Genomic DNA, 12,657 nt, shown 5'->3' on the forward strand with positions numbered 1-12,657 from the left:
GAGGAAGAATAAGTAGGTGATCAAGTTCAAGATAGTGGACATTCTCCATGCAATTCATTAGATATTGCAATAAATTGGCTAGAATGTCAAAATGATGTTGATGAAGTTCAGTTGATTTATTTAAAAAGAATAAGGGATGTGGCTGCTCAAAAAAGAGCATCTTCTTTGAAACAAAAGTCTTTGCTGGACTTCTTTTGTAATGGAAAATAAAGTTGTAGTTAATTTACGTCGCACTAGAGCTGCACAATGGGCTATTGGCGACGGTCTGGGAAACATCACTGAGAATGATCCGAAGGCATGCCATCACAATTTTGATCCTCTGCAGAGGGAATGGCACCCCGCTTCGGTAGCCGACGACCTGCACGCGAAGTCGAGCACCTTACGGTAGAACAGTTTAACGAGGACCAATATCGCACACCCTCGGTCCCTACGCATACTAATCCAAGTGGTCACCCACCCGCACACTGACGGCAGTCAGTGATGCTTGACTTCGGTGATCTGCTGGGAACGGTGTCTTAATGATCAGTCCACTGCGGGACTGGAAAATAAAGAAAAATGTGGTAAAATCAGTAATTGGCAAAAAAAATTACAAAAGAGCAGAAATATGATAAAAAAAATAATTCAAAAAAAAAAAAATTTTATAAATAAAAAATTTTTAAAAATTGAAGGAAAAAAACTTTTAAACAAGCCAGAGCTATTTTAGATAGTACTGCTAGTCCTAAGCCTGGAAAAAGTGTGAAGGGAAGTTTTAGTACATAAATAATAATAATTTAAACTAGATTTTAAACAACTTTCCAACTATCCGAACTTTTCATTACCCGAACGAACCACTTTCGGTCCCGAGCATTTCGGATAATCGGCGCTCTACTGTAGTTGTATCATTCTTGTATTTTTAGAGAATGAAAAATAATGTGAAATTTTTTGTCTTCTCTCTTATTGGACGGATTTTGAATGGTTTTTGAATGTCTTACGTCAAAGTATAATGTGCGCGTGACTGTCATTCATTATATAATTCTTAACTTCGAAATAGATCTGTAGTTGAATAGATTGTAATTTTTTTACTCTTACTCAAGTAATTATATTATGATACTAAAAACGAAAGTATTATAGTATTTAATTTTTTTATGTCTTTTGTATTTTATTACACCCGTATCTTTTGATTGTTGGTCGCGTTCCATTTTGCTCACAAGCTATGTTTGTTAAGGTACGGTGAGCAGAGGAGGACGCCACACATCTATTGTAAATGGAATTTTTTTATGTCCTTAAAAATGTTAAGGCTTGCAGCAAAAAAAAAAAAAATTGTACTGCATTGATATTTTTTAAAAAGTAGTGAATTATTTTTTAATCTAACAACCTATATGATGCCTATATCTTACGTAATCAATGCATATATAGGCACGTAAGATATATATCTTACGTTAAACTTATTTCAATATACTATGATACTACAAGAATAATCCCAAGAAACTGAATCGGAAATATAACTTCATTGAGTCAAAAAAATAATAGATAATAATAAAATTAGACATATGTTTTGAAAGTCAAATAATTAAGTATCAAGTCATTCACACCTGACAAGTCTTGAGAATGGGCGTTTTTTTTTTTTTTTTTTTTTTTTTTTTTTTTTTTTTTTTTAACGTTTGAAACATGCTGATTTTAATTTCCCTCTTCATATACCAGTGAAGTTTTTATCACCAATTATACTGTTTTACATTTGGGTGTTGATCATTATTTTGATAAGAATTTTATGCTCGTAAAAGTATACCTATGCATTTTAATATTTGAACAACGAACTCTGTTTAAGAAGAGAGTATCGTATCAGATATATGCAAGAAAATACAAATTAAAAAAAAAAAAAAAAAAAAAAAAACAACTTGGTATCGGTATTTGGTGGTAAATGTAGCTTATCGTAATTGAAGAACATGCTGTTTGACATTTTATGGTGAGTTTACGAACGCAAATTTTAGAATGTATCAAAACATTAGAATGCTATTTGTAAATCATCTTTACCCAAACAAAACCATATAACCTAAATATCTGGCAGAATGAAGCAATTTTTTAAACAATGAATCATACAATATGCAACATACTATTTCAATATTTTATTCTTAAACATAACATGTTTTAATGTTTTTAAAATGCCGCTTAACATTCAGCAATTCTTTGCGTTACAGAAAAAAGAAATATCCTAAATTATATAGTTGTAGTTGTATTTTTATTTACGTCCCACTAGAGCTGAACAATGGGCTATTGGCGACGGTCTGGGAAACGTCCCTGAGGATGATCCGAAGACATGCCATCACAATTTTGATCCTCTACGGAGGGGATGGCATCCCCGCTTCGGTGGCCCGACGACCTGCGAGAGAAGTCGAGCACGTTACGGTAGAACAGTTTAGCGAGGTCCAATACCGCACATCCTCGATCCCTTCGTAGACTGATCCAAGTGGCCACCCACCCGCACAGTGACAGCAGCCAGTGATGCTTGACTTCGGTGTTCTACTGGGAACCGTGTCTTAACGATCAGTCCACTGCGGGACGCATCAGATATGCATAATCTACATTGTCATTTGCGTCTAACATTTTTTTTTAATGGCGGGCACTTGGGATGTAATGTCCCATTGGCCTTATATGCCAGGACTGCTACTCTTATTATATAGAACCGTATGAATGTGCCTCCAAATTTCTTGCCTAGAAGACACGATTAAAAAGCTGTAAAAATGATTATCCCTTAAAATTTTGTATATAGCTATAATAAGTTACGTAACTTTAATTTTAGTGTGAGATCCTCGTATAAATAAAAAGAGAGAGAGAGAGAATTAGAGAGAGAGTTTGCCCGTTTTGTACAGTTTTTTAGCCATGGATTTACTCGAATCGGATTTGCACATGATAAAAATATAAATTAACAAAGAAGCTTTTAGTACATTTATTAATAATAACATACAATTAACACAACGCACGCACGCATTAAAGGCCCAATTTTCCACATTAAACAAGTTTCGAAAGATGTACAAAAAGGATATTAACTATCCGAAAGTATGACTTTTCAATTTTATTGCTCAATTCATGAAAGACTCGCACATGATATTATCCGCAGATTAGAATTTAAGGGCAAAATCAAATTTTTATAAAAAAAAGTTATATTTTTAACCCATTCTGTTGCATGAAATGAGAGATTCTTCTTGCGAAAATGGATATTTACTAAAGTACTTTCGCAAAAAAATTAAATGTCATTTACAAGTAAGAAATTAAATAATTTTTAAAAGCGTTAATTTAAATTTTTTTCTTTTCAAAAAATTATCTGGCTGGAAATTTATAAATAATTATTTACCTGAATCAGGTAGCTGATTGAACATTTCACTCCTTTAGCGCTTCCTAATTAAGATATTAATTTCAAATCATAGTGGAATGATATTGTAATGAAAAGGTTGATAATGTAACCAAGTTATAATTTTTCGAAAAATAGACCAAAAATATGAACTTTTTAATAAAAAAAATTGAAAAATAATTGATTTAAAAATGATTTCGAGGAAAAAAAACTCAATTTATTTTAAATTTCCTTAAATGAATTAAAAAAGTAATAAGTATATAGCATTAATAAAATTGTAAGATTATAACTTATTTCTTACAATTTGTAAAAGAATAATGTTTATAATGTCATCAGGCAAATTTATCTTTTACAAAGAAATGAAAATATATAAATGAAATAATTTTATAAAATTAAAAAAAAAGTTTTTTATTATGTTTCTTTGTATAGATGGCATTACATAATTAAAAATTAAATTCGCGCTCTTAGACCACTTTTTAATTTGTCTATGATTACAGTACTCGAAGTGGTGTATATAATGACAGTTTAGCAATAATAGTGACCAATTTTGATCATGAAAAGTTTGGAAAGGGGAGGTCAAATGCAGACTAAAACAGAAAATTTCAATTTGTTAGCTCAAAATAGAATAATAAATCTTTTTTTTTAAATAAAATTTTTGTTAAAAATTTTTTTAATAAATATAAATTCACAAATCAAATTTTTATCTACACATCAAGTTGGTAATTACCATTTTTGATAGAAAAAAAGTTTTTTTTTTCTTTTAAAATAAAAACACATGAATTTCTTAATAAAATAAACTCATATTTTTGTGATTCAGCAAATTCCGGTAGAACATTCAGCTAGAAGAATTTTTGCTGGTCTAAATTAAATTGCGTCATTCCGTATCTCATTGCATATCAACCTAGGATAATTTTCCAAAGTACTTTTTTTTCATATCTTCATCCGAAAGTATGAAAAGCAAATTTTTTCTCAAAAACACAACACTATTAAATTTAGAACAACTGTGTATTCCAAGTATATACAAACAAATCCGGAACGTCAAGAAAAGAAATAGTCCCGTTAGTGCTATGACGTCAGAGGACCTTAAAAATTCCGGTAGTGTTTTTTTTTTCCCCCAGGAGGTGAATAAACACAAAATGTAGAATGGCATGCAAAAATGCTGTAACAATTAGTTTTGACTTATTTAGGAGCCATTAGTTTCTGATGAAGAAAAAAATAAGTTTTTCAAACAGGAGTTCAAAACGTGAATTACTCTTATTTTAAGCTAACTTTCTTAGTGAGAATTATTTTTAAAAAAAATTACTTCAAGAAAAAAGACAAAATTCAACGTATTTTTAAATGAACGAAATTTCTGTTATAACCATGGAGCTAGGGTTATAACAGACACAATTGCTGAAAATAAAAACATAATAATAAATCAATAATTACAGAACTCCGTGTTATGAATAAAGATAAAGTTGTTAAATGAAAATTAATGTGATCCTGCATCGACATTATAAGTCAATCTTAAGGTCCAATATAGAATAAGATAAAAAAAAAAAAATAAATAAAATAAATAAATAAATAAACAAATGCAATGAATGAAATGCGATGAAGTTAAAAAAATAAAATAAAAAATAATTCCCTTTTTTAGAAAAAAAATGATTGAAAAATAAAATATCACAAATCATATTTTTGCTTATTTCTTATCAGGTTGGTTATTATAATGTTTTTTCTACCACTACAAAAATACAATCCCAATTCCCTAGTATATAAGACATAATAACTCGATTCTATGGTAAGGTACCTTTTCATAGAGGAAAGTTGTCATTGATAACAATTCACCCCACATTGGTGACCCGGACTCATGCAAACTGTCTTTACATCTATAGTATCAGCAAGAGATATTGAGCGAGTTTATTGGATTTCTCGTCAAAGCCTTCTGTGGCGTATGGCTATTTTTTACGGTTTTCTTAAACGAATTTCGCATTAATCTTTCCTTCATGAGCTTATTGGCTTTAAAATGTCTGCATAAACATAACTTTATTTTATTGTGTATATATATATATATATATATATATATATATAGGTGGATACTTTGTAATTTTCTTTATAATTTTTTTTATCGCGTCACGTAAATAACTGCTTTCATATGAGAAAAGGAGAAATGATCGGATGTAGTTATTTTAAAAAATGAAGGTTAAAAATTTTTGTTCTCAATAATTTAAATATTTTTTTAAAGTAATTTAGCTTAAAACATATATAATTTTACGCATTAAAAATATTTTCAAGACTCATTTGAATATTTCAATAAAAAAATTTATATTAAAAAAATAAAAAATATATATATATTAGAAAATTAAAAACATAATCCAATGTAATACTTTAATAGAAAAACTTATCATAAAAGAATAAAAATGTGAATATTTTTGAAAATGAAACAAAAATGTCGGAAAAAGGGGGGGGGGAGACAACAAAAAAAACACGATTGTAAATTTCTTTGAGCATAGATAGACAAAGATTTGCCTGAAAAAAAACTTTAAGCATAAAAAGTAAAAAAAAACATTACAAAAACATTTCTTAAACTTTATTTCAATGTTTTACACCATAAGAATTAAAAAAAAAAAAAAAAAAAAAAATTACAGCTGTAAGCGTCTTGAACAATTAAAACAGTGGCGTGAACCTGACACCATGGAGACAGACGAACTTAACTTTTTCTTCTATAACTTAAACTTTTTTTTCTTCTTTTTCGCTCTGTTGTTTAACTCTGCATATTGTACTCGATTTCAGTGTTTTCTTAGTCTTTCATGTGCCTAAATGGAGTTCGTTTAACGTCATCCATCGGGCAAAAATTTATAACTCACGGGAAAAAAAAAAAAAAAATTCAAACTATCTTTTTAATTTAATTTCAAAATGCTATTCTTTGCATTAAAATCGTGCATTTTTTCTCAATGCAAGTAAAAACATAATTTTGTAGATGACCCCCATAATAATTGCTCATTCATGTGGTGCGTAATTTTGTGTTACACTTTGAGCAATTGAGCAGATGATAGATACCGTAAGAGGTCGCACCAATACCCCCCACTAACGATCGCAGCACTGCTTTTTCCGCGCTTTGTTCTCGTTTTCTTTGCGAAATGACATTTCAGTATTGTAGTTCCAGCAGACGATACCGTAAAAGAATATTTAATATATGCTGTTTAAAAATCGTTTTCTTTTAACGAAAAAAAAAATGCAATTGCGAAAAATATTTCTCTATCAGTGAATGAATAGGCTGTTAAAAATGAAAGCAGTATGGATAATACAGATATATAAAATTTATTTCTGAAAATGAAGCCTACAGTATAAAATTAAGAACAATAATATTTTAAAAGAAATTGAACGTACGTTTTAAAATGGCTATTATGTAAACATTTTAATTAATTTCAAATGCAGCAGTATGAGAATCTTCTTAACAATATATTTGATTTTTGTATAATAAATAAAACCTATAAGACAACTGCGAAGAAAAATTTTAGATTTTGGAAATGTTGATTCCTAAAGAACCGCAGACGACTTTTTTAAGGGGACGGCCTGTCACAGCGGATGATTTTTCCCAGGGCCAAGTAAACATAATTCAAAGTGAGTATTAGAATATTATTTCTTTTCTGGGTCATTTTATCAACAAAAAAAAAAGTAATTTTCATGTCTTAAACGCACTTTATGCTGGCTTAATGATTCAGTTATTTTTGATGCAGAAGTAGTTATTTAGAATGTATTCGAACAAAATAATAAATTTAAGGTTTTTATTATTTTTTTCTTTTTACGTAACTAAAATATACTTCAATTGCTCACATACACATTTGATTTAAAATGAGGTAAAATTGTTTCTCAGAAAATAGGCAATAATTTTGTTAATCTGTATTTTTCATTTTAGAGTAATGAAATACAGCATTCAAAACATCAATTTTTAAACTCTATTTCTAATTATAATAATGAGCAGAATTACTTTAAAGTTTGTTTCTAGTGCGTAGCACCATTTCCCTAGTTACTATTACAATTTCATCCACTAACTTTTACAATAATAATAAATAATAAAACCTTTTTAATTTTTATTGCTACAAAAACTCTTCGAATTTTTTCTTATCCATGAGATATTTAAGAACATTAATAAGTTTACATATTATCTTACCTATGAGATATCAACCAAATATCAGCATTTAATATTGCTCAGATTTAAAAATAGTTACTCTATTTTAATTATTTTAATTGCGTTGAATGCAGTTTCTCACGAAATTTATTTTTAAAGAAATTAATGTATAATGTAATGTAGAAAATATAATTTATTTACATTTTAATAATTTTAAAATTGTAACGAAATATCGGAATTTCTGAATATGTTGAATAATAAGGCATACGATTCACTTATAATATAATAGAGGAACAGCATCCTTTATTTTTGAATAATAGTCAAAATTGAAAAAGTAATAATAAGAAAGTAATAATAGGAACTGCTGATAAGTAAATTTTGCTGGTAAATACCGATAAAATTTATATTTAATGCTGATCAAATAACTTCTTTGTTTGTTAAGAAAAATTTTTCTGTCTAATAAGAATGCACGAAAGGGTAAAACGGCATTTTTTATGTTTATGATGTATAGAGAGGTGAATTATCACGATTTCATATTTAAAGATTCTTACAGTAGAAGAATTATGATTTTTATGAAATTTTGTCGGTTTAAAATAACTTAATTAATTAATTATAAATACTTAAATTTAATTAATTAATTTTAGTTTTATATGGAAGAAATTTTTTTCTCTTATATAAGAATAATATATCTCTAATATTTAGAAGGATATAAATTTAATAATAAATATTTTGCTACTTAATATTGTGACACATATTTATATTAATTGCAATTATTTAACAAAAAGTAACGAAAATAAAATTTTTCTCTGTTGGAATTGACTTATATATATATATTTTTTTAATATTACTTGTTATTTCTTGTTTCTATCAAATTATTATTGTTTTTAGAATTGTTTAAGGAGTGGAAATTGTTTGAAGAGTTCAAAATGTAGAAAAAAATTACGGAACAACGAAAAGAAAAATAATAATAATAAAAATCCAGAAAAAAAATTCTGGAAGGAGAAAAAAAAAATAAAAATCGGGGAAATAAAAGATACAATCTTTTCATCAGCTCACACTATTATATCCGCAAAAAGGAGTGCTTTCTAATATTGTATCAATATAGCCAAAGCAAAATATATTAATACAATAGAGTGAGGAACTTTTAAAAAAATTTACAACAAATTTACAAGAAATAAAATAGACATTGCGTAAATATATAACATTAATATTAATAAACATTTAGTAAAAATATCACGTAAGAACGGAAAATAAACTATAAAGAAAAAACATGAAACGAAATCTATAAAGCGAGTAGCGAATATAACAGTGTGAGCTGATGAAAAGATTATATCTCTTATTTTCTGAATTTTTATTAATTTTTTTTCCATTTTTTCCGATTTTTTAAAATTTTTCTTCCAGATTTTTATTATTTTTTATAATTATTATTATTATCTTTTCTTTTCCCCTTTTTTAATTGTTCTGTAATTTTTTCCCATGTTTTCTCTATATTTTGAAATTATTTTATAAGTTCTATTTATTTGCAATTTATGCGCAGTAAATAAAACTTATTGTTCTTCTTAATTTTCTCGGTTTTTTCTTCTTTTTGTCCTTTGTGTATTTTATATATATATATATATATATATATATATATATATATATATATATATATATATATATATATATATATATATATATATATATATACAAGGCCGGATTAACCATTAGGCATACTAAACACGTGCGTAGGGCACCAGAGGTAAAGGGGGCACCACGAAGCAAACATGAAAAAAATATCTTTCTACTAGGAATATTTTTTTACACATTTTAATTAGATTTTTAAGTTTTTACATGGTTTTAACTAATTTGATATTGCGTTATAATTATTTCAATCACGCGGACACGAAAAAGAAAGTTCTGTATTTACAGTATCCCATCACCAAAGGACCAATGTAACAGACCTCCTATATATAGTCAGTGAGTAACCGAGACCTGAAATACAAAACTACGGCAAGTGTATTTTTCTCCCTGAAAAGAATGAAATCAATGTCGAAACTGTCATATTAATAGTTTAGAAGTTATAAGCGTTTTAAGTACAAAATTGTACTATAAGTATTTACGAATCTGACACATTGCCTTATTATCGCCTAGTGGGCATGGGCCTAGGTCCCAAAATTTCTAAGGGGCCACGAAAATTAGTTAAATGTAATCAACATTACTATTTATTTTAAATACTATAAGAAACATTTTTTCTAAAAAAAAAATAGATTTTCTTTATTTCAAATTTTCTTTATATCGTGATATGACGAAACTCACGTAAAAATTGCACTAATCAGATTCGAGAGTAAGATGGGCTAGCTTTGTGTTCGTTTAACTTATGAATAATTACAGCTTAATGACGCAGCAAAAGTTCTTGTTAGTGGCCACCAAATATTTTTAAGTATTTTTATTTAAAATTTTATCTTATAAGTTGAATCAGATATTACTATAGAATAGGATTTTGAAATTCTCGAAATTAATTGCTGAAAAAAAATGTTTTTTCTTTTAAAAAAAAAGTTTTTTTTAAAGAAATCCATCGTATTGAATATTTTTAAATGTATGAATATATTGAGTATAACTTTTCCATTAAATATGAATTTTAATTTTTTAAAATGTGTTACATCTGAATAAACTATTATTTAAATGAGTTTTTAATTATCTATGAGCATTATCTATATTTTGGCTCTTTTGGATATTTTTTATGTGTTGAAAAGTATTTTAATAAAAATTGTAATTAACAGCCTTAATATCTTACATATATCTAATGAAAGGTGGGCTAGCTTTGTGTTGGTTTAAATACTAAATAAAAAATAAATGCAGTTTACAATAAAAATAATTCCGTGAATCAGTGACTTTTAGCAAAAATCACTAAAATCAATTGCTTGTGGTCACCAAACTATTTTTATTTTGACATAACATATTTTGCATTAATATATTGATGCATTAACTTTCTCTTCGAAAAAAAAATCTTCAATTGCCTGCTTTTAAAATTTTTTAGAATGTTTCTCTTGAATCATGCAGTTTAATAGATTCTTTTTTAATTGCTAGGACTACTCTTCAGCAATTTAATTTCAAACATTCTGTAAACATTCTGTAAAGAGCCCAAAAAATCTGGAGGGCCTGAATTTGCCTTGATCGGTCCCTGCCTAAACAAGTGACGCAATTTTTCTGTACAATTTCTTATGATGGATTGAATGAGACTACACACGTCAATGGACAAAACACTGTCTCACCTCTATTTAACGAAGTCGCTAAATCCGATAACAAGTTCGTTGTATGGAAAATTCATTAAATGGAAAATCAACTTTTAAAATACTTAAACACAAAACAGGTTTTAATTTCATCAACACTAGACATAATTAAAATATTAATTGATACACCTCTAACTTGTAAACTAGTATCTACGTATTTGTTTTATAAATCTTAAACATAAAAGAAATCTGCATGGAAAGCAAGAACAGAGCAAAACATTATACAGTGTTACACTATCAAGATGCATACATTTTAGACTAAAAAAAGCTAAACTTATGTGTAAAATTATAGCTGCATTTAATTTAAAATTAATTTTAAACATACACTACCACACGCGTTCTTAAATTTAATTGCTACTCATGAATCCGCTAATTTTGTCTGAGTTTTTCTTTCGAAATGCAAACAAAAAGGGAAAGGGATTTTAGTGCGTTCTCTAAAAGTTAAGTGGATTTGAATTATTAATATCCCCCATAAAATGCGTTAACAAGTCTGAAATGTTCAGAAATATTTTGGGAAATAGGGAAAGTGGATCTCAAAGAAAAGTTCGTTAAATAAAAAATTCACTTCACTATTTAGAAGTTATTTTACGTAAAAATTTCCAAAGTTCCTTGAAAAAAAATTGCAAAATGGAAGAATGGGAGAAAAATCGGAAAATGGAATAGATGTGCGACTGTAGTTCAAAAAATACAGGAATTTTATGTATTCAAGTACAACTTCCGACGCATACTGATACTTTATATTGTTGTCAAGGAACTATATTTATCAGGCAAAATATATTTTCCGACGAGTCTTAGTCTCGTGATTGATCTCTTTAAGTTCAGCGAATACCACCGGACTAATAAACCTGTAAATGAAAGAGTTTTTCACTAACAAGTACCCTAATTTACTCTAATTCTTTACGTTCTGAAATTTTAAAGTTCCAGAATGTTACCCAAAGGATTCTCAATAATATAGTTTATGATCTGATATCAAATTTTATTTCTCTTTAGTTAGTAATTCATGTAACTTTGTTTAACTATGAATTAGCACACTTTCTTTCAAATGAATAAATTTTCTTTGATTATTTCTTAAATCAAAAATTTTATCTCACTTACGCTTTAAATGTCATTGTATTTCAGTTTTGAATCAAAATTTTTAAAGTTAATTAACGGAATAACTGTTCAGTGAATTTCCTTTTCTTTTTAAAATTAATTTTCTCTAAATTCATTCATATGCTATGCTTTGGGGATTGAAGAAGTCATGCCACTATCTTAACCCTATAAGACTTTCCTCTGATTGATTATTCGACTAGGTCTACAAATTAAAAACATTTATTTCTCCTCTTATGTCAAAATATCGATGTAGCTTAAGAGAAATGCACTTAAATTCCCTCAAGTAAAGTTAAGTGCTAAAATTTCACGTTCACTCTGAAAACATTAAAGTAACACGGTAACATCTAGCAATCACTATGTACGCAAAAGAGTCAGAACAATATATTTAAAGAAGGATAAATTTCTCAGTGAGAAACACTAAAAACAACATCACGCTTTAATAATCAATTTTATTCAATTCTAAATTCATAAATTATACATTAATTTTCGGGTTTAAGCCAAATATACAATTACACTTATGCTGAAATTTCAAAATACAACAATATACAACAATATGCAACATCTTACAATAAAGAACTGGATGCAAAATTTGTCAACTGCAATTTTCGATAAGAAACTAGTATGAAATTTTTCCACGGCTTCAATATTAACTCTCTCCTATTTTTATTAAATGATTTTGATTGAACTTTTTGTCATGGTTCGTTCGAATTGTTACTTTTAGCCTAGTAGCAGTTAACAGATTTTGTTACATTACGGATTACTAACAGTTTCGTTCTAGTACAGTTATGGGTAAAATATAAAATCAATGGCAACAAATTTACTTTAAATGAAACATTAAACTATATGAATAATAGTACTGAATT

The 12,657-nt window shown here is 27.7% G+C and overlaps 1 protein-coding gene across 1 annotated transcript in view; it reads left to right on the forward strand.

The window, feature by feature from the left end:
• The first annotated feature begins 6,427 nt into the window (after nt 1-6,427).
• The window catches only part of LOC107437751 (MAPK/MAK/MRK overlapping kinase), a 62,601-nt gene continuing 56,371 nt past the window's right edge, over nt 6,428-12,657 (forward strand). The window contains exon 1 of the mRNA XM_087153456.1: nt 6,428-6,925. Within this exon, the coding sequence (XP_087009582.1) occupies nt 6,832-6,925 (94 nt within the window). The 5' untranslated portion in view covers nt 6,428-6,831. The remainder of the gene's footprint in view (nt 6,926-12,657) is intronic.

Source organism: Parasteatoda tepidariorum, chromosome 10 (genome assembly GCF_982258835.1).
Source record: "Parasteatoda tepidariorum strain Cologne lab strain chromosome 10, Ptep-v5.0, whole genome shotgun sequence".
Lineage (NCBI taxonomy): Eukaryota > Metazoa > Arthropoda > Arachnida > Araneae > Theridiidae > Parasteatoda > Parasteatoda tepidariorum.